Here is a 24,356-nt window from a genome sequence, read left to right on the forward strand (position 1 = left end):
AATACTGAAAGAAATGTTATTAAAATAATAAAAAAAAACGATGAAAAATAAATAATGATTTTTTATTGTGAATTTTATTTATTTTATTTCATGACTTTATATTTATGACATTCTTTTCAAAAAATTTAATGATTATATCTATATTAGATGGTGTGCTCTAGCAATATAGTATTTACGTATGGTCAAACTGCTGCCTTGTTATCTCAGGTAAACATGTCCAGTCTGATAATCATCATTAAGCCAGCTCATGTTACTGCATCCGTAGACGTATCAGTTTTTTTGCGTCTTCAATATCAAGAATTGAAAAAATCCACCATACAATAAAAAATAAGCAATATTTGTACATTAACATAAAAAAACTCATAAACCTACGGATGCAGTGATATATAAGCTGGCTTGGTGGTGAGTAGTGACAAGATAATGCGAAAAGTTATAGTACTCTGCTTACCCCAGAACATTAGTTATAAATAATCTCTGATGCCTTTCTACGATAAGAAACTTGAAGCAGAAAGAAAAGATTTTCACAACAGTTTATAACAAGTAGGAATTGATGTATCTTGGATCCTTTTACATGCTTTTTGATTGATTATCATTGGTCTGGAATCTCTATTGTCCTAGTCGAGAAAATTCTGTATCTGCTTCGGTTTGACTAGGACAATAGTAATCCCATACTACCATTAATAATCAACCAAATAGCTTGTAAAAGTAGGCACAGCAAGACAAGAGAAACTATTCGAAACTGATGAGTTGCAAAACAGTTGTGCAGTGAAAAAGTATCAGTATTTTCTTCTTGTTTGTGTTCTGACTTCCTGTCTCCATGAGGTTTCTTTTTTCTTTTACTAGCACCAAAACTCAATACAGCGGTACTCTGTTGTCTCAACATAGCATTAATAACAGTACTTTTTCCATTGGTTGTCCTGCAAATTCATAAATTGTAAAAATGTTGAACATATAATTTCAAGAAGTATTTTGTAGATTTGATCAACAAACCATTGGCATTATTACTTTTTTGCTATCTCATTCAGTGGATTTATCACAACTTTTGGAAGCTCTTTGTCACTCAGAAGCTTCCACTGTTTACCCATGACATCTTTGACCTCCTATAAAACAATAATACGTGATTCATTGATATCAGGTAATTTTGTTATAGTACTTACACCATAATACTGACATCGAGATGTCAATTGTCGTTTTATCTTAAGCCACTGCAATGTCATAGGCTTTGTGTTTCAAGATTGCGTCTCAATGATTCAAGACATAAGAAGTGTTAGTAGATATAAGTAGTGCTTGCATTATTTATTTACAATATGGCATTTTGACCCACATCAGAGAACATTGAGAGGATACGTCAACTGTATTATGAGGAATTCCCTATCCATGAGATAGCCATCGCATAGCAATGCTCGTTCTCTACAGCAAGGAAATGGGTTCTATGCCTCTTTCTAGAAGAGGAAGGAGTTGTTCCTGCTTACGATTTGAGAGAGTGCAACGAAGCAGCTTACAAAATCACTGATGAAGATTTAGGTGCAGCAGTTAGAATTATGGAGGATAATCCATTCGCAGCTGCCAAACACCTACCAGATATTTTAGGCTTAGAAGTTTCCTACAAGACAATTAGAAAAGCTTCGAAAGAGCGTGGTAGACTTAATAACCGGAAAGCAGCTAAGAAACCAGTGCTCACTGACCCAAATTTTGTTGCTCGTCATCAATTTGCTTTGCAACATTCAGCTTGGACGTTTCAGCAGCTTTGGAGCAGAACCATATGCATGGATGAAAAAGTATAAGCATAAATAATATAATATAATATTCATATTTTGTAATTATAAAGACTTGTTCTAAACGCTTAATTTTTCACAGCAATTTACAACTGAAAAGGACAGCAGATGTAGGGCTTGGCGACCAGTTGGGACAAGGTATGATGCACCTTATGTTCTGCCAAAAAACCACAGTGGTCGTGTCAATATCAATTGCTAGGGATGGATGTCTGCTACTGAACCAGGTAGCCTGGTGGAAATTCATGTATGGCTGAATGCAAAGACATACAAAGGACTTCTAGATAGTTGGCTTCTTCCTCGAGTACAAGCAAGAATTCCAGATGAAGAACCAGTATATATTAATAAGGCAATGGTATGAAGCACATCCACATCTTTATCTCCTTGGCCTGCAAGATCTCCAGACTTAAATCCCATTAAAAATTTGTGGTCAGAAATGTCAAGGGATTGGACTCCAGATACGGCCACAATCATGGACAACTCCGTCGTGTGGTAACAAAAGCTTGGAACAATTTAGAAAATAACTATTGCCATAATCTGATGAATTCAATGCGCAGGAGAATGCAAGCTGTGATTGAAGCTAGAGGTGCCTACATAAATTACTAAAACTGTAAGAAATTTGAAAATTATTTGTAAAATTAATAAAAAACTAATCATATATTTATTTTGTTACAAATAATTATGTGACTTCAACATTTGATGCATTGCTGAAGTATCTTGAAGAAATTCTCCACCATCCGAAAATTGTTTATGCTAAAAAGCTGATATTTTTAATGAAAACTAAAAAAAAATGTGAAAAACTAAAAACCTTAAATTTTAGTTAATACTGGACAACTTAATAATATTGGATTGAAATAAATGTCTGTCTATTTTAATCATCTATCCAAATAAAATATTATTATTACTATTTTAAAAAAATTTGATAACTATTCAAATTTTGAAAAGAGCGCCATAATTGGTATGCGGCATTTCGCCACAGTGCGGCGCTCTACAAATGACGGCACGCGATTTTCACTTGTTTGAAAATGACTGCTACCTGCAAAAATTCAGTAGTTGACTTGACAAGTATTATTTATAACTTAAATTGTTGACTAAAATGAGGCCAGAAGATATCGCAATTGCTGCGCGAATGAGGAGCATCCCATGCTCTACGACAAAAATCACCCATATAGCCAAAATCAGCATATAAAGGCGAGGTGATCAATGAGCAATTAGGGTTAGATGGTTAGTTATAAAATATGGACAATGTTAATTTATTAATTTTTCATGTAACTATATCTAATTTGTTTCATTTTAGTTAATTTTGTCAATCCGAGATGGAACTGACTCAGAAAGAGGTATGGTTATCTCCAACGGCTTCTTATCGGAGGAAGGAGAACGTTCACCGAGTCCTCTAGAAGACTGCTGGTGAAACTGCATTTTCTATTTAATTTCACGCAGCGTTAGGAGGGCTTTAACAAGAATGTCATTCGACAGATTCGGCAGCTCGAAGAGAACGCTAATGGACGCGTAAACGTTTAATAATTTTATCATTTTAAGTATCAATAATATTTAATTTGCGTTATTGTCAAGTTTGCTACAAATAATTATTTATTTGTTACAAATGCCGCCTGCTCATATTACTGTTAAATTTTGCGGTATTAATCGATCTCCCCCCTCCCCCTCTTTGACTCTATCAATCTGTGTGCTTATAAATCTCTGTCTCTGTCTCTGTCTCTGTCTCTCTGCGATCATAGCAGACAAGTAGTAGACGAAGTGAATAGCGCCTGGGTATGGAGGTTAGAGTATTCTTCAGATTAGCAAAAGGAGACTGCACGATGATAATCGTGCTCTTCCACGTTTTCTATCTTTTGGGCAAGTTTGTTTACAACCGCTGCAGCGGTGATAAGTGGCGCCTAATGGGAGACGACGTCCCTTACGTCGATGTCGGAGCCCAGTCCAAGGCGATGAAGAAACAGGTAAACCTTCAGCGGAGGTTGTCAAATGATGACGAGGAGAGCAAGTCGACCATCAGGTTCACGCCGGTTGCTTTTATTCAGAGATATGAGGCTGTCGTAAACGTGCTGAGAGAAAAGAGATACGGTGGTAAACTGGAGAAGGTATGTGCATTACTGCGCAATTTTTCGTCAGGCTTTGTTTACGTGTCAAATACTCTATGAAATCATTCATGTTTTTTAGATTGTTGATTTTGGATCGCTGTGATGCTGTTGTGTGTATAGAATTGTGAGTGTGCTTCAATCTCTGCATGGTTTTACTTTTGAGACAGTTTCAATATATTTGGATATATAAGGCCCAAAGTAGCAATCATTACAACACCAAATGCAGATTTAAATGTACTTTTTACAAACATGGCAAAATTGAGGAATTGGGATCACAAGTTTGAATGGACAAGAATACAGTTTCAAGATTGGTACAGTTATTTTTTATTTCTTTTAGCAATCTACAAATTTTTTTATTAGCCAACATAGTATTTAATTATCTACTTAATTTTAGGGCAAACAATAGAGATTCAATTCACAACAAGATTCCCAGAGTATGAAGCAACGTTCCATGGATATGTGATGGACCAGTAGGAACTGAAAATCTTGGTGTATGTTCACAAATGGCAGTCTTCCATAAAACCAACGATTTGAGTGTTGAAAAAGTAACAGGTACGGAAGTTCTTTATAATCCTGTAACAACTCACGAATATCCATATGAGATAGATAATCGATCGGATGAGCAGAAAATCCTCGATGATGCTGTATATGCATAAGAAAGTTTTCCATAAATGAGGACCGTTTAGAAGAAGAAATTTTTCTGAGGAAGAGTGGGATAAAACACCATGGATTGAAAATGAACCACCTGATCTTAAGGCTAAATCTGAAACGTGGGATACAGAGGAGGAAAATAGTTCTCCATCGATTCATCCAGACGACGTATGCTTGGATGATATAGTTACTAAAAGTGGTTCTAATGAGTTGGACAATTCAGCTGTAGATGATTCTATTATAAACTCCAGTTTTTCTGAAACAAAAGATTCTGATAATTCGGAGAACACGAAAAATGCATGTGTTCAGACACAAGCTTCTTCAATCGATATTGATAACAAGATTGAAGAGTTGAGTACTTAACTGCTTCCGCATCAACCAATACAAGCAAATGATTCAATGGCTGATTTTACAGAAGATTCTTTCACCAAACATACGTAGTATATATTTAGAGCGATTTTAAATAAACAGAGGCTTGTACTTGGAAGATTTGACAGATCCGATACTCGAATCTGATCTTGCAAGTTTCTTACATGCATTTTCAAATGAATCTGTATTAGCTAAAAGTAATTGCAGGTAAATTTTACAATTTTGCACAAATAGATCTTTTTCAAACTGTATCCATTAAGTATTTGTACAATCTTGTTAAAATATAAATTTATATAGTTTTAACAGTTAGTAGTGGAAATTCCGCCCAAACAAATAACTCTGAAAATCCGGAAAAATTAAGACATTATACGAGTACCATACCAAAAGCACAGTACTGCTATATTAAGTTTTGGTGCTAGTGAGAGAAAAAAGAAACCTCGCGGAGACAGGAAGTCAGATCACAAACAAGAAGAAAATACTGATACTTTTTCACTGCACAACTGTTTTGCAACTCATCAGTTTCGAATAGTTTCTCTTGTCTTGCTGTGCCTACTTTTACAAGCTATTTGGTTAATTATTAATAGTAGTATGGAATTACTATTGTCCTAGTCAAACCAAAGCAGATACAGCATTTGCTCGACTGGGACGATAATAATTCCAGACCATTAATAATCAACCAAAAAGCATGTAAAAGTATCCAAGATACACAAATTCCTACTTGTTATAAACTGTTATAAAAATCTTCTCTTTCAGCTTCAAGTTTCTTATCGTAGCAAGGCATCAGAGATTATTTATAACTTATGTTCTGGTGTAAGCAGAGTACTATAACTTTTCGCATTATCTTGTCACTACTCACCAACAAGCCAGCTCATATATCACAGCATCTGTAAGTATATGAGTTTTTTCATGTTGATTGCTTCTTTTTTATTATGTATAATAGATTTTTTTCATTCTTGATATTGTAGAAAGCAGTTGTTCTTGATATTGTAGACGCAAAAAACTGATAAAGTCTACGAATGCAGTGACATGAGGTCCGAGTTTGACCATACGTATCTACTATATTGCTGAATCACACCATCTGATATAGATATAATCTTCAAATTCTGTAAAGAATGTCATAAATGTAAAGTCATAAAATAAAATAAATAAAAAATCATTATTTATTTTTTATCGTTTTTTTTATTAATTTAATAACATTTCTCCCAGTATTTTAATTAAAAAAATATAAAGCGATTTTTTTAATCTCTCTCTCTCTCTCTCAAGCGCTGTTGCCATTCAATTTGAAACGTTCCACGAGAATTAACTAATATTGAGTTTGCATACATACATATATACATACAGATATAAATTTTTCAAAAACCAATTTTCCTGACCCAAGAACATTTTAAAAACATCGAAATCTATTAAAATCTTTGATATCAAAATTTTTACTATTACAAAGCTTTCTCCTGGGAAAAGCAAAAATTTAAACCGAGACAGAAAGGTTACTTTCCATGGATGGAGAAGTTTTAAAAAGATGACACAAACATGCCCCACGAGGCATTAGACTGAACGAACGAACCAATCAAGCGCGAGGAAAAATCATTCAACATGGAGTTTTCGATGCCTTAGTAAACAATAAAAACGTCTATATAATTCGATGCAGACAGCGGTACTCGAATTGACAGAAAACACGCAGGATTGGTACCAACAAAGACAAACAGTTACGCATCTTCTTGCTACTGTTTGAATTTAGAAAGACATTTGATTCAATTTTCACCCTGAGTTCCACTTCTTACTTTAGCCCGTTTGATAGGTCACAAAACACAAAAATTATGTAATACTAACACATATCTTTAAAGTTTTAGATTAGTCCTTCAAATTTACTCAACATGCATTTTGGGTACATACATTAAGAAAAATGCTCGTAAAGTCAGATGTGCTCAAAGATTGTAAAAATAATACAAATAAATGTAATTATTTTATTGTAATTATAATGCATTTTACCATCTATTTATCTAATTATTCAAGACAAATGCTGATATTTCATTTATGTACAGACATAATTTGTATTATTCGAAAAATTCTATTTTTTATTCGCAGGTTTTACGTTGTGGTTAATAGGAAGAAGTGGCTTTTTCTCTTGCGAAACTCCAATACTTGATATGCTCCTTTTTGCAGCTCTTATAAGTGCCGTAGATCCTGTCGCAGTTCTAGCAGTTTTTGAAGAAATTCATGTGAACGAAATATTGTATATTGTAGTATTTGGAGAAAGTTTACTTAATGATGCAGTAACAGTAGTAAGTATTCAGAACAATACTTTTCCTCTATTAAATTAAAATGTGTCTGGTCATTGATAGTCTCTGGCTATTAGTTCACTTTCTTTCCAAAACTAACCTTTCTAAATGGTTGTGGTAAACCCAAAGATGATCGGAAGTCGATCAGAAGTGAACCGAAAATTGACCAGGAGTAATTCGAGAAAATACAAAATGACTTACAAGGAAAGGTACCCAACCCGAACTCACCGATTTTGATGATTTTCATATATGTTGTAGAACATAAAAAAATAAGAGACACGTATTTTTTTTTATCGGCTAATTTTCACTTTTAAGGGGTAAAAACCTCCCCTAAAGTTAACCCCCAAAAAGCGTTTTTTTTTAAATATCTCGGCTTCAAATTAATATTTTTTAATGAAACAAATTGGAGGTTATTTCTTACAAAAAGAGCAAGTATTTCATGGTGATTTGAAGAGTAAGAGTAGCATCCCCTATTTTTTAGGGGTTGAAAACATATATTTTTTGGCATAATTTTATAATAAAAATATTTAAACCGACTAAAAAAATTGAAAAAAATGTTTAAACATCCTTAATAACAAAATTTAGTTGACGTCTTTCGGTGTTTTCATAAATATTACCCCTAGGGGGTAAACCACCCCTAACACAAAATAACTGTAAATATGTAATTCAATACATAATATTTCGTAGAAAGTTTGTATATAGAGGTTTTCGAGGTCGCTGATTACAAATCTGTTATCAGATTTTGAAAATTCAAAATGGCGGAACCAATAGGACGGAAATATCGAAAAAAAATTTTATATAATAAAAAAGTTTTAAACGACTAAAAAAATTGGAAAAAATTTGTAAACATCTATAATAAACAAATTAAGTTTTTCGATTTTTTCATAGATACTACCCTTTAGGGGGTAAACCACCCCTAACACAAAATAACTATAAGTATACTTCAATCCATAATATTTTGTAGAAGGTTTGTATATAAGGGTTTTCGAGATCGCTCTTTGCAAATCTGATATCAGATTTTGAAAATTCAAAATGGCGGAACCAATGTGGTGGACAAAAATGTCGAAAAAAAATTTTAACTTTCATAAAAACTTGTTATAAATGTGTTATCTTTGTAGCCTGTACATGTGAACTAAAGAGCCTTAAACCCTAAACCCCTAAAGAACAAATAGGCTAAATGGTTGTGCTTTTTAACCAAACCACCTCAAATTCCTAAATTTGTAAACAAGAAAATTCTGTGTGTGAAGCAGTTTTATATTTTTTATAATTTCCGTAGAAATTGTTATCAGAATGTTATTGAAATTCCTTTATTGTAAATTCAACTTATAATGTATTTTTGTTTATAATATTAGAGTATAATAATAATCTACAATCTTTTATCTTTTGCCATAGTGCATTTTTTGTATTGAGCATAAAATATATTATTTTACGATGTTTTTACAAGAATGGTAGTCCTCATAAAAGTGTTTAAAGCACAATGTTTTTTTGCACCAACCACATCGTACAATTGCAATGTTTGTGCACCCTTCTATTTCACAATGTGTTGCACAAGACTTTCCAAAACTGAAATCTATAGGATTATCAAATTTATCTGGTTTTTCATTGACGTAACCGCTTTTATACCAGGAATATTTAAACAAATCTATATATCTCGGTGAAGACAGTTGGTTGTGAACCAATGATTGAAGTTTAATTATATTATTTCTCACATGTAAATTCATATCATGATCCATTAACATTACATTATCAGAAAATGTTCGGACAAAGTTTTTCCAAATACGGAATCCATAGACATCAAGTGGTTGTATTTTTCCTGTGGTTCCAGTTGGAATTTTTTTATGTTAATAATTTTATTTTATGGCATTGTTTCTTCTATAACTTTGTCACAATGACCACTCCAAGAATCAAGTAATAGTATTGAGTGATTGCCTACATAGGGATAAAATATTTTTTCCAACCAGATTTTGAAGTGATCTGCAATTAAACGACTTACTAATTAACTGATCAACGATATTACAATGTAAAAATTGTTATTAGTTCCCTTACTTGTTGTTAATTTTCCAGATTTGGATGCTTCCACGTACACGTTTTCTGGTCTAAATATGTTTTGTTCTACAATAGGGCCAAACTTGCCACTTGGTTCCTTTAAAACAAGAAATAGCGGTGACAACAGTTGTCCAGTAGCTGATATTAGTGGCTGTATAGTATAACTATGCGTTGTTGCTGAAATTGACTGTACCAGACATTGCACTTGCTTTTCTCCTTCTACTGCTAATGTTCTTCCAGAATGCATTTCTAGCTGAAATCCGCTCTGATCTGTATTATACAAATTTTCGAGTCCAATCCTTGGTATACACGATTTAACGTCATCGATAAATGCTTCAGCTTTAGCCGTAAGTTCTGCACTACTTTCTAGTGTTTTTCTTGTTATGAACTTATTTATTTTCCTAGAAACTATACGGTGTGCTTGCTTAAATTTGAGTAACCAATGTTTAGAAGCTTTGAATCTAATATCATCAAAACCAATTTCTTTTTTAGCTTGTAAGGCCCATCGAATTATATCTTCATCATGGATAATTGAACCACTGTCGAGAGCTGCTTGAAAATTATCCAGGGTATACTGACAAATTTGTGCTACTTTTTCTCTATACGTGCCACCTTTATTAATTGAATGAGCCCAACGACGTAGCTGACTAATAGATGATACTTTTTTGAATCTGTTTTGCACTGTTTTGAGACTTAAATTTTGCTTCGTTTTGCTACTTCTCCAAAATTCTACAGCTCTTTTTTTGTATTCAAAATCTAGTTCTTCATTATCTGCTATACATTGATTTGTTGGTGCTATATCCGGATCAGGAAAATGATGTTGCACTTCATCTTCAATTATTTCCACATTATGGTCTTTATACTCTTCTTGAAAATCCAAAGAGTCATCAGTAATCATTTCTACATCGTTGAAATCATGTGTTGCATCTATTAAAATTTCTTTTATTTTTTCGGCCAACTCTGTTTCGTGATAATTCGTGACACTATCTGGTATGTTTAACGCTTGAAAGTATGCTAATAATAAGTTTAGAACGTTTAACGGATTAATTTTCATTTTTCAATCTAAAATGAAAACAAGCGGTAAAATTTATACAAGCTGTGTTTTTGCATGTAAGGCACGACTGCTACATTTCTACCAGAATAAAACGAGTGAATGTAAATTGAATCAAATCATTAATTTATGCATTGGAGAAGAATTCTCGTTCCACTTTGTGATGTTCGGAAAACTCTATTTTTGGTTTTATTCAACTTTTATTCACTTTGAAATTGAATAATGTAAATCTATATAAAACTAAAGAAAATTTTCTACAACTGTATGATACCACTGACAAACAAAAAGACGTACTATTCGTACTTTCCGGCATCGAACTAGAATACCCACAAAACTCACTCACTGCCTAAAAAATAACACAGGCAGCTGAGGTAAACACTCGATGAAAACAATCTAAAAAAAGAACATACTGATTCGCACATATTGTCAACAACTTTTATGAGTGAAAGACATTTATCTGTGGAATTATCATTGAATGTACGATAACATTCATTAAACTAATGAATGCATATAAAATTCCCTTTCAATAACAACGTGTTCTTTAATTGCAAATGAAGTTCGAGTATTAATATTCTTTTATGTATTTTTACCAATAACAAAAATTATCATAGTAATATAATAATAATAATAAGAAGAAGAAGAATAAGCATAATTGCAATAGCAATAATAACAGTAATACTGATAATAGCAATGATAATGAAAAATAATAATAATAATTAGAATAATATTTATTATTAAATTTAGATTTTTTGATAAATTCATTAAATCGTATCAAATAGTATTATTATGGAATTCCAGACTGTAAATATTTTACTATAGATACAATAATCATTACTTCGAGAATTCATCTAAAAAACGTTTGGCTTACGAAATAATTGTAACAATGAAAAACTCCCAAGTTTGACAACATTAAATTTTATTACAAAACGCAAAAGAGTTTGATAAACTAATTTTATTAACCTATGTTTTTTCATTTGCAAAAAAGTGTGGACTTTTTGAATTTATAAAATTATATAATTATGCAATTTATGAAATACTTTATAATTTATGAAATTACTTTTGAAATTATGCTAATTTATAAAAGCAGAAAAATAAATAATCTTTGATTGAAACATAAAACGAGACGTTATTTGTTACATACAAAATGATAGAATAAAATATCGGTAATATGTCTATACTCGTGTCTACGGTAAAGCATAGGCCTTCGGCTTGTCTGGAGGTTAGGGGTTTGGAGTCGTTTGGTTAAAATGCACAACCATTTAGCCTATTTGTTCTTTAGGGGTTTAGGGTTTAAGGCTCTTTAGTTCACATGTACAGGCTACAAAGATCACACATTTGTAAACAAGTTTTTTTGAAAGTTAAAATTTTTTTTCGATATTTCCGTCCACCATATTGGATCCGCCATTTTGAATTTTCAAAATCTGATAACAGATTTGTAATCAGCGACCTCGAAAACCTCTATATACAAACTTTCTACGAAATATTATGTATTGAATTACATATTTACAGTTATTTTGTGTTAGGGGTGGTTTACCCCCTTAGGGGTAATATTTATGAAAACACCGAAAGACGTCAACTAAATTTTGTTATTAAGGATGTTTAAACATTTTTTCCAATTTTTTTTAGTCGGTTTAAACATTTTTATTATAAAATTATGCCAAAAAATATATGTTTTCAACCCCTAAAAAATAGGGGATGCTACCCTTACTCTTCAAATCACCATGAAATACTTGCTCTTTTTGTAAGAAATAACCTCCAATTTGTTTCATTGAAAAATATTAATTTTAAGCCGAGATATTTAAAAAAAACGCTTTTTGGGGGTTAACTTTAGGGGAGGTTTTTACCCCTTAAAAGTGAAAATTAGCCGATAAAAAAAATACGTGTCTCTTATTTTTTTCTGTTCTACAACATATATGAAAATCATCAAAATCGGTGAGTTCGGGTTGGGTACCTTTCCTTGTTAGAAGGACCTAAAATAACCATAAATGAACCATAAATATACCGAAAATGGACAGGAAGTGGCCGGAATGCGTTATATTTGCTCAACTACATCTGAAGGATGAATCAAAAATTAATCAATAGTAAACCGAAAGCCGACGAAAAGTAAAAAAAAATTAATGTATTAAAAAATCCTTTATTATATTAAAATGTGTCTGGTAGTCTCCGGCTTTAAGTTCACTTTATCCCCAAAACTACGCCTCCTCAAGGGTCGGGGTAAACCAGACATTGACTGGAAGTCGACCGGAAGTCGATCGGAAGTGAACCAGAATAATCGATAAAAATACAAAATGACCCGGAAGTGACCGGAAATAACCGGCAATAAACCGGAAATATACCAAAAATAAACAGGAAGTGACCAAAATTATGTATATTTGCTGAAGTACTCCTAAGGAGTTAATTGAGAAAAATTTGAAAAGTATCATTCATAAACCTTAAATAATGTTGAAGCCTTTCTTGTACATAAATATATACATATATACATATATACATATTTTAGTGTTGAAATATCAAAATATTTGAAATTACGTACAATTCTAATCAACAAAACAAATCAATTATCTATTGATCTAATATCGATAAGGTATTATAAATACTCTACTGTTTTAATTAAATTTTTGTTTTAGCAGTTTTTGCAATTTTGAATTGATAAATATACAATATATTATTATTTGATTGATTTTTAGCAGTTACTTTATCGTTGTGTCGGTTTCTAAAAGAGTTAATTAATGATTGCTTTATATAATACCTCAAGTTCCTCAATATAAATTTGAATTTAGCAAATTTTATTGCGTGAGTAGCGTTTCTTATAATTGAAATTCTAGCAATTGTTTAAAAATAAATTTTATACTTATAATCTTCTGATATTGGAAAAAATGATAAAGTTAATGTATCATACCTTCTAATAAAATGTTCTCGCATTTTACAAATATTAAATTGAACATTGCACGGGCAAATATTAAATACAATAGCGACTGCAAATGCTGTAGCAAAAACACCACAATCATAATAATTAGTCTGATACTGTACTTGTTCAAAAGATATGCGTTAATTATCTTTATTTTGAAAAAACCTATCAATAAAATTGTATGATCATTATCAAGACATTTCTTGTTAATACTATCAAAAATTCATATTACATTCTCTTTGTACCACAAACAAATACAGTGTCTGTTTGAACTCGAACCAGAAAAATTTGATATATTCTTTATATCTACCAATAGGTTGAATATTGGATAATCGTTGAAAATTCACTGCAAATTGCTTATCAAAAATCGAGTACAATTTTGAAAATGTTGTTGAATTCAAGTATATGGTTCTAATTTAATTGACTTTTAGAATTAGAATAATTTATAATTCCTTTTAATAAAGTACATCTGTAGTATTATAAATGTATCATAAATTGTCGTACAACAGCAAATAATCTATTTAAAATTTTTATTTTCATTAATCATATTTTTCTATTTGTTTACTAAAATTTTAGCGTCTTCATTTTCATGATTATCAGTAATTCAATAATTAATTAAACTTGCGGCAAAAATTTAAAAAATTAAAATTTGACAAATTAAAGCATGAAAAGCAAAAATTAAAAAACTGAGATTAAACAATTCCTAAAACGAAAATGTTTAATTGAAATATTAGGAAATATACAATAACAATAGTTTAGAGTATTTTTGTTTCAAATTTAGAATTGAAAATTTATTTTTTGTAGCACATGCACGATTTTTGCGTTTTTTTGACCTAAAATAAGGGACAAAAGTATGGTTTTCTGGCAGGCGAAAAAATGCAGCATCGGGCGCACAGTACTTTTTAACACTCCGTGCGCGGAACGCGGTTTCTTGGGCTCGTTTTTCGTGCGCGAAACACCAGTTTTGTTGTTATGGAAACGTCGTTTCGCATACGCTACACAAAAACGAGCTCCGTGAAAACCACGTTTTTCGCGCACGTCGTGTTAAATAATATGGTTCGATACATGTGCACGGAGTAAGCGAGCCTTGTATTATTTGCGCACTTGTATCGAAATATACTATTTGCGCCCGCTACTCAATTCTTTGGCAAATCTTCTAAACTCGCAATAGATTCAACAAGTGCAATTTGAAACGCAAAAATCAGTGCAACGCCCTCGCCTTCGGGCTAACTCGCCTTAACTCGTACTGCAAACTCCACACTCAGCCTAAAAAAGCCCACTTTACGCCCTTGGTACACAATATACTATTTTCGACTGTCATAGTTTTTCAATATTTCCACTTTTAAAATTTTACCTTCCATTATAAATTAATGCGTAATTTCCGTGTTTTAAATCTTGACATTAGGAAAAAAGATCTTAACAAAACTTGAATTTTATCACTATTGCAATATATATTTTAACCGAGCGACGTTAGGAGTGAGGTAACTTGCGCTAGTAATATATTATTATCTATCAATAGAAAAAATATTTTATCAATGGCTTGGACAAAAATCTTACATTATATTAAAGTGAAACAAATTTTCTTCCGTTCTCCAAGCTACGAGTCCTACGTCACACTTCCTTAGATTTTACGTTTGCTTTAAAAAAAAAAATGATTGACCATAAAAAGTTTAAGCCTTAAAAATTAAGCCTTAAAGGTTTTAATTCAATATTATGCGTCTAAAATTCGTCCATAAGTAGCTTCACTGTACTGAATTTTCGATAACTTCAATCCGACCACAGTGTCGAACTACTAATAATATTTGTCTAAAATCTCCTAAAACAAGCAGAATTACCAACAAACATTACTTTTACGTCACATAAATCTTAAAATAAACGATCAATTGCTTCAAAAACAAATTTCGATATCATTGATATTTTATCCCATATTATAATTTGTACTTCTTTTAGTTTTCTTCAATTGATAGAATTAGGATTTACATTACATGTTGTACAATCATTAATATTCAGTGGTAATTTAAATGTTGTATGTACTGTTCTTTCATTACTGAAGTTCGCTGCAATATCGGTCTAAGCAATACATAAAAATGATGTATTATCTAATTTTGAAGTAATCTATTAAAACATTGAGTAAATAACTTTTTTCACTCCCTCCTGGTTCATCAATGAACGCCGACGGATTCCCTTTTTAGAGATTTCTTTTGTGCGTAACGGCGCGCCGAGTGTGATGCGCGCGTTCCTCGCTGTTTTGTTCTGTTTACTTATTGTATTTGTATTATGTATTGGAGTGTTTTAGTTTTTACTAGTTTGTTTCCTATGTATTCATGTGTGTGTTTTTTTGTTTTTGTGTGGCTTAAATAAACTGTACTCTAAAAAGCATTTCCCAATTTATCTTATTTTTATTTTCGTCCGCCCAAATCCTTTCTCATGTTGCTTGTCCTCGTTATTTTGATTTCAGTTTTAGCGATTTTCTATGTTAATTAGATAATTCTGATTCGTTTTTTTTGGTGGGCTAGTGCCCTTTTCTTCATTTATTTTTTGTCACATACATCGATTTTACTCCCTTGGGCAAGCGAAGCGGTACGAGTCCTCTCGAGTCCAGGTATCTCGTTTCCCCTTTTCTTGCTGCCGGTTTACATAATTTTATTAACTCTATACTTATATGAGTATTAATATTTCTAGAATTATAAAATTTTTGTTTGGCTTATCTTATATCTTAAGCGAGTAGGCGACGCGCGAAGTGGATGAGAGCGGATGTTATTTTCGTTTGGCACAAAAAACAACTGACATAAAAATTATAAGTGGAAACTTAATAGTGTGTCCAGAACACAGCGACAGAAACTTAACCTCAAAGATAGATAAGGAAAGTTTAAACGAAGCAACAAGATTCCTGATTGCTCAAATAAAACTAAGTAAAACAGAAGAAGTAAGGAGAGAATTATTACATGAAACTTCAACAATAAAAACGGAGGAACTCGACATCAATATTGAAGAAAAGTATAAGCTAATAAAAAATGAAAACTTACTTTTGAAATAGCTAGTCAGTGAATTGCAGGAAAAAAACTCGTTACTTAAAGAAAAAGTACTAAATAAGCTAAATGAAAGTGCCGTGGTTAGTTTTTCATATGCAGAAGTTACAAGCTTCCCTAAACTACTGCAAAAGAAAGTGCGAAGATAACTGTGAAAAATGTGAGCAATAAAGCTGTAAATGTTAAAAAGAAAGTTATTGAGTGCTTAGTTACTGAAAAGAAAATTCAAACAAAAAACTTATACGTAAACAAAAAAGAAGAACTAATTATCAATTGCTTAAATAGTGAAGTAATATGCTAACTGAATCTGTATTAAAACATAACCTCGAAGGTATATGTGAGGTTAGGAAAGACACGTTGAAAAATCCTAAAATTAAAATTGTCGAAATTGATAACTATAGTAACATGGAAATGGAGGACATAGAGTAGGATAGTCATAGTCATAGTCATATTGGGTAGAGGTGAACTGCGCTGGCCCCTGTACGAAGACGTGTCGGTCGAGCACTCAGGCGAAGCCCATTGTGTTGTGCCTCCTTTACCATTAGTAGTTACTTTATAAAACCTTGTTTATAGCTTCGGCAAATTGATGCAAGCTTTTTAACCTTAGCTCCTCTAACCCCAACATGGCAACCCCCCACACCCTCTGTCTTGTCCATGCAAAAGCTAGGCATTTACACAGCAGTTCCCGGAGTCCCTTAGTCTCAGGTTCCACAGGTGGTATCCTACCCTTTAATGTCCCGTCAGCGAGCCAACAGCCAGCCTTAACCTATTTCTGCTTAGGCCCCTAATGGTCATCAGCCACCCCTCAGGTGGGCTGCTACCCATCAGAGCCCTAGCCTGCCTTTGCTTATCGGCATTAGTCCATTTGTCGCTCAGTTGCGTGTTAAGCTAGTCTTTAATTGCACTATTAACCTCGCAGGTTGGGACAGCGACTACGCACCTTCTTGCACGAATGCCGTCCGCGCCCCTACGCGCTAATCTGTCCACCTTTTCGTTACCTACCACACCGGAGTGTCCCGGTACCCACACCAGTCTCACTGTGTTGTGTTCTGCCAGTGATTCCAGCGCCTGTCTGCACCTTAGTACCTCTTTTAAGGAGATACTGATACTGTCCAGCGCCATGAGAGCTGCCCTGCTATCCGAGCAGAAGCTTACAGTTCTTTATTCTGTCCTCCAACAGCCGTTTAGCAGCTTCTGTAATGGCTCTGATTTCTGCCTGGAACACCGTAACATAGTGGTCGAGCAAGCACACAATTTCTTGTGTGTCTCTTTTTACCCAGGCACCTCCTCCTATTCCTTTTTGAGGAGTTCATGTAAACCCGTCTTCCATTCTTCCCTTTCTGGGATTATGATCGAGAACGGTTTAGACAAATAAATTCTTTCCGCCATTCTGTCACAACCTCTTTAGAAGTGCCGCATTCTTAAAATCTGAACAGTTCGTTGATTCTGCTATTCTGCAGAACGTCCTGCACGCATTTGCCCTTATTACCTTGCCTATTCGAGGGAGTTCCAACAGTCTTTCCATAGCGCAGTAGGTGTTGTTCGCATGGATCTCATGATTCCTCCCATGACCAATCTTTGCACCCTGTGTAGTGCCCTTGTGTGAGTGATCAACTCACACTTGTGGCCCCATACCGGTGCCTCATGGGTGAGTCTTGGTTTTATGATAGCGTCATATAGCCATCTCACTTTATCCGGTTCTAGACCCCAGGTATTGCCAAAAAACCTGCAGGCCCAGAAAGTGCCTATCGCTTTCTCGCATTTATCTTTGATCCAGTTGAGTCTGGCGTCGAGTGTGACTCCCAGGTATTCGACCTCCTTTACCAATTTCAGAGGAACTCCATAGAGTTGGAGCCCTTCCATCAGCTTGGTTTTATACCTGTTTGTACACAGCATAACACTGACTTTGTTAGGGTTAACCCCCAGTTTTAATTTATTACACTAGTTCTCCACCAGGACCAGTGCGAACTGCATTAGACCTGCTAGCACGTCCCCGTCGTCCCCCTAATCAGGATGACGATATCGTCTGCATATGCCTGTGCGTTTATACTAGCCTCGTTCAGGATGAAGAGCAAGCCGTCCACCACCAGGCACCATAGTGTCGGTGACAGTACCCCTCCTTGTGGGCATCCCTTCCTCACCACTCCTTTGCAAGAGTACGCTCCCCAGGCAGCCACTATCGTCCTGGTCCTCAGCATAACGCTGAATTACCTGGCGACAGTTGCTGGTATTGCTCCTCCATACCTGCTGAAATTGCCTCGCCGGTCGTGTGATTGAAAGCTCTTTTGATGTCTAGAAAAGTCACCAATACCAAACCCTTGTTTTTCATGCCCTTTTAAATAAAGCTGACAGCGTCCATCAACGCTGTATCCACTGACTTTCCTGTCTGGTAGGCATGCTGTTTGCTGTACAGCGGTGCTTCTACTAGTGATGACTCCTTAATATATCTGTCAACCAGCCTTTCCAGGGTTTTGAGTAAAAACGAGGTCATGCTGATTGGCCTGAAGTCCTTTGCAAACGCGTGATGTGTCTTACCTGGGTTCGGCAGGAAAGCCACCCTCGCCTGCCCCCATTCTTCCGGCACATATCCCAGTGCCAGACAGGCTCAGTACGATTTTTGTAAAGCTGGAACTAATACGCCCATGCTTTGCTACAGCAGCGCCGCGAAAATGCCGTCCGGACCTGCCGCCTTGTAGGGCTCTAACGTCCCTATGGCTTACCTAATCCTTGCCTTGTCTTTTACCCGTCTCGCCAGTCTCCAGTCCTCTCTGCGGGCTATCAGCTGAATCGCCTCTGACCCTTCTCTGAAGTTTGAAAAGTGGGTTTTCATTTATCCCTCTACGGCCTTCTGTCCATCCTTTGCCCAGTCCCCTGTTGCTAGTCCGATCGAGTCTGTCATTGGCTTCTTCGGATTTTGCAGGACACTGCACAGCCTGGCCGTGCCTGATAACGTGGTTCGGCTTGTGCAGTGTCACTTCCAACCCTCCACCCCGGCTTTTTCGATCTCCTTCTTATATTCCTTTTGCTCCGCACTATACGCCCGTTCGTCCTTGTCGCTCTTCCTGTGCTTGGACCGGTTGTATAGCTGCCTTACTTTCTTTCTGCGTTTCTCCAGTGACTTATTCCACCAGCGAGCGCCCTTTGATGGCCTTCTCAGCCTAAGTACACGATTGTTCTTGTAAGAACTTATTATTATGTCCCTTACGATCCTACTGCAGTGATCGATGTCCTTCGCCGTCCCGTATGTGACAGAGAAGCAACTTCTCTTGGCCTTGTGTTCCTCTCTGTAACCTACCCAGTTTGTTTACCTGGGGTTCCTTATGAGCTGGTCGAACGTACTTTGTCCGCCGAGTCTGAACACAATGTGTTGGTGATCCGACATGGAGACTTCTTCCGACACCCTCCAGTCCATAACCTCGGACCACATGTTCCTGGAGGCCAGGGTGATGTCTATGACCTTCTTCCTTACGGAGTTTCGGAACGTGGGTCTGCTGCCCGTATTGAGAAAGTCCATGTTCGTATCTGCTAAGAACTCCAATATCTCCTCTAGAATTGCAGTCTGTGCTGCCCCAAAATGTGTGATGTGCGTTTGCATCACAACCCATTATAAGCTTGGTGCCTTCAGCTTCGCATTCTCTAATTATTGCGACCATATCCTCTGGTGGGCACGCTTCCTCGTAAGGAAAGTATGCTGCGGCAATCATAATGACTTTTTGCTCACCTTCGGTACCCTTGTAGCTTACCCTCGCCGTACATAGATCCCTTGAGCAGTACTTTCGCACCGTCTCCACCTGAAGCCCCTAACAATAAGGCACGTTCTAGTCGAAACAGGACTGCCGCAGATCAGGGTACCTATTCCGTTTAAGCCTGCGATTTTGCCGTTGTGAATCCAAGGTTCTTGGATTAAGCAAATGACTATACGCACCACTCCCATACGTCTTGCCAGAACGGCCGAGGCACTTTTGCAATGGTGCAGATTAATCTGCGTAAACTCTATGGTGGCGTCTGGTACAAATTCGGCCCCATTCATATTGTTCACGTTGTTGCGTTGCCCCTAATCAGCCATCTTGTTCGAGAGCACCGCTACCCACATCTACCTCTATATTTATCTTAGTAAGGCCGGGATCGACTTCCATAACCTCGACTTCCGTCTGTCCCGGCTCTTTCTCTGTCTTTTGCTTAAACGGTACGACACGTGCCCTGCCGCCTCCACAGAAAGGTCTGAAGTCAAGAGCCTTCAGTGCCTCGACCTCAGTCCTTTCCAGCAGCACCCAAATGGCCGTCTCCTCCTTCTTTTTCCCCTTGGTGCCCACCGTCACCGTTTTGGTTTCAGCGACCACCCAGCAGTCCGATGTGAGTGTGGTGTTTTGCCTTTTCAAGAGCTTTATTACGGCCTCCGGAGTATGCACTCCGGGAAGCGTAGATCATCGCTCTGACCAGCTTCTGGATGTCTCCCATCCCAATAGCCTTGAGTTGGGTTCCCTCCTTACACGGTCATTTAGTGGCATTACTAAGTAATCACTCTTTGTCCTTTTGGTCCTTGCAGTAAAAGATCTGTGCACCCCTTTGGAACCAATTAACCAAGAAACTTGGAAAATAGCCTCCGTCTGGGGCGTCAACAATCTCCTCCTCTAAGGCCTCCAGGACCTTCTTTTCCTGGTCCTTGTTAAAGCGCTCTTCCGGGTACTTGACCGGAACGATGACCACCTTTAAGTCAGTAGCCACGGCTCAGCTGTAGCTTTTTGGAGCGTCCCCAATGAACCTGTTCTTGAGCTCCTTTGGGGTGGAGCTGTCGGAGTGTTGTCTTTTGATCGCGCCCGCAAGAGTCTCAACCTGAGACCCCCTAGGAGCGTCCTCCAGACGCTTCATCCTCAGCTTCGCCCCCAAGGCTAGCTTCCTATAAGCGTGCCCGTTTCTTTTCTTTACCTTACTATTTTCAGTTTCAGAGGTGGCACCGGTATTTGCCACTGGGGCGGACTTCGCAGCCGCTCGGTGACTCTCCTGGGAACTTGCACCGGCATTCGCCGTCTTGACGACACCTGCCCGTTCATTTAGAATACCGTCCGTGAGGACTTGGTTTGAGCTGGGGAGCTCCTTTGTTGCTGGCACTTCTGCAACTGTTTCCCGCGTTTCATTCTTTTCCATTTCATTTTTTTTATGTTAACGGGTGTGTTAGTATGTGTGGATCAAGCACCGCCCCCGCATCCCAGACCAGTACGCCCCCCCCCCCAGAAGCCACTCATCCCGGAGAAGCCAACCCCAACGCCTGTGCCTCAGTAGGGCCCCCCACTTAACCCAACATGGCCCTATCCGGTCACTAACCGGCACTGTTAGGTCAGGCGAGATCTTTGGAGGCTGATAGGGCAGCCAGCACATGCTGGTTAGGCAGCCCTCCTCGAGTGACTCCGGTGGACATACGTGCCCAGGGTCAGCTATGGGGTCGGCAGTGTGTGAGTGTTGGGGTGTAAAATCTGTGTTCATGGGTTGTGTATCCCAACCGGCAATACCGCCTTCGCCTGGTTGGGGGATTGCTCCTAGCCTCTAGTCGGTCCGCCAGGCAGTTTTTACTCTCCTCCCCCTGATACGAGGAGAATTAAATGAGTCCCGCCCCAAGGCCTGTTGAGAGTCCGAAGCAAGGGAGAGCCCTTTTTAGGGGGATACCGTACTCGAGTGAGAGCCCTTTTTACGGGGATCGACATACATTTGAGAGCCCGTTTTACAGGGAATCAGGCACAGCCAGAAACATTCACTCTCTCTCGCCGAGTCTGGGGAAATCCGCCGCACAATCGACTAGCGGAGCCCCTTTACCGGCCCAACGGGCAGACGACTAGGTAGCAATCCTTTGAGGGGGTAGAGGAGTATATAAACATGAGAAACTTTGGAAGTTTTATAAACAAGGGTCAAGTACTACATATGTACAAAAGCAGTCTTAGTATCCTGACTACAGTACTAATGGAGGTTCCTGCTGACATCAACAAAATTATCAAGGAGAACAAAAGTAAGATTTTTGTTGGCTACCAGAACTGTAAAGTATATGACTCAATACATATAAAGCCATGTTACAATTGTGGAAGATTTGGGCATAACGGTAACAAATGCATTAACAATTCTGCATGCCTCAAGTGTGCAGAAAAGCTCAAGACCAGTACCTGCACAAACAACACCATTAAGTGACTAAATTGTGAATTTTCAAATAGCAAATACAAGACAAAGCTTGACACTAATCACGTTGCCAGCGATACCAATGCAACATTCTTAAGAAAAAAAATAAGCATATTCATAGACTCTACTGATAATCCTATCAGATCTCAATCTGATCTACCTTATCAGCGGTGAATCAAGTGTATCGAGAACGTGATATTACAACAGAGACACAAAACCCATCCACGGACAACACAACAAAAGAGCTATTACAAGAACCACCTAAATCTACAAAATATAAACAAGATAGAAGTGAGGCAGCCAAGCAGCAACAACATCAACAATTGAAGATGGCTCGAACGCCACAACAAGCTGCTCAAGCGAAAAGTTCAAGGTTAAAAAGCAGTAAAACTTAAGTTCATAAAATGGATACTTTTGATTATTTAGATATAATTCAAAAGGAGTCAATACAGAAAGAAAAAACATGCAGTGGTATTGACGATCTAAACAAGGCGATTAGCAACAAAAACGATATTATTATACACTTAAATGTAAGAAGCATGAATGCAAATTTTGACAAGGTAAAAATATTTTTTGAAAGTTTGATCGTTAAGCCGTCTGTTGTTGTTCTTTCTGAAACATTTAAGCAGGCTAATCATACATTTTTTTAACTAATCGGAAGCAACTATGAATGCGAGTCTTACTACAACAATAGTAAGATCAATATGAATGACGGACTTATAGTATTCGTTAATAGAAACTTAGTTCAGAGCACAGAAATTGTTCAACAGGGTAGGATTAGAATTGTAAATACAAAAATCAACTTAAATAATAATAGCAATATTGTATATGTATAGAGTAAACTTAGAGAAAGTGCAAAGATGTTTACTCAAAAATAGGTTAATTTTGAATGACAGTTATTATTTACAATCAATAATATGAAGTTGCATGAAAAACAATAAAACTTAAAAAGAACTTTAATTAAAATATACTACATTTCCTCCCTCCTTTATAAAGATTTCTCGAATTATAATGGTGGAGAGTAAATAATTCGTGATTTGCGTATCCAAGATGATCGTCGAATCGGCGGTGTGTTTACTTCTTGTTGTGCACTCATAGATCTTGGAGTTACGTTATTTTTGTAAAATCGAGTACGACGTCGTGTGCTTGTGGTGGGAAATTTGTTAAATTATCACCAATTTTATCTTCAAAAAATGTTACTCTTTCTGGATTCTTTTTTGTTTCTTCCACTTCTTCTGATTTTTTTCTAAAAGCACGAATTTGATCGACGTGTCGTTTATACTTTTTATCCATGTAACTGATTTCATAATGCAGATCTCCTAGACGAGAATTAATTTATCCTGGAATCCATTTATCTAATTTTGGATTACCGGAAAGAAAATAAACGTTTGCAAGTTGTTTAAATTCTCGGTACGCGATAAAATCAGCTTGATGTTTCTCAGAAATCTTCTCGTAGATAGGTTCGGGTCGAACAAGATATAATCGTGTGCGAATGTTTCGTTTTAAAATTAATAAAGCAGGTGGTTGTCCAGTAGTTGAATGAGGAGCTTTTCTATATTATCTCAAGAATTCATTCAAGATCTGCTGCAAAGAACCTTGTGTCGTATCCATTTTAAGTAAGGCTCTTTTTGTTACACCCACGCATTTTTCTGCTTGACCATTTGTCGAAGGGTGATAAAAAGCAGTAAGTTTGTAATATTTCACTCCACTTATATTGAGAAATGTTTCAAACTCATCTGAAACAAATTGACGGCCATTATCTGAAACAAAAATGCTAGGTACACCATAAGTATCGAATAGCTGATCGAGAATATCGATTGTAGCAGTGCTAGTACTGGAACTTGTGACCTTGACGTCAAGCCATTTAATATAAGCATCCGTAATCACTAGAAGCATTTTACTAGCTACTGGTCCAGCGTAGTCTATATGGATACGTTCCCATGGACCTTTAGGATATTCCCAATGATGCGTGTTGAGTTTAGGAGGAGCATGAGCA

The 24,356-nt window shown here is 36.3% G+C and overlaps 1 protein-coding gene across 6 annotated transcripts in view; it reads left to right on the forward strand.

Moving 5' to 3' along the window:
* The window catches only part of LOC107981625 (sodium/hydrogen exchanger 3), a 347,213-nt gene that overhangs the window by 277,383 nt on the left and 45,474 nt on the right, over positions 1-24,356 (forward strand). For all 6 annotated transcript variants that reach the window (XM_031932708.2, XM_031932689.2, XM_031932695.2 and 3 more), the window contains one exon: positions 6,974-7,170. In XM_031932708.2, coding sequence (XP_031788568.1) covers positions 6,974-7,170 — 197 coding nt within the window. The remainder of the gene's footprint in view (positions 1-6,973; positions 7,171-24,356) is intronic.

This window comes from Nasonia vitripennis (assembly GCF_009193385.2).
Source record: "Nasonia vitripennis strain AsymCx chromosome 1 unlocalized genomic scaffold, Nvit_psr_1.1 chr1_random0007, whole genome shotgun sequence".
Lineage (NCBI taxonomy): Eukaryota > Metazoa > Arthropoda > Insecta > Hymenoptera > Pteromalidae > Nasonia > Nasonia vitripennis.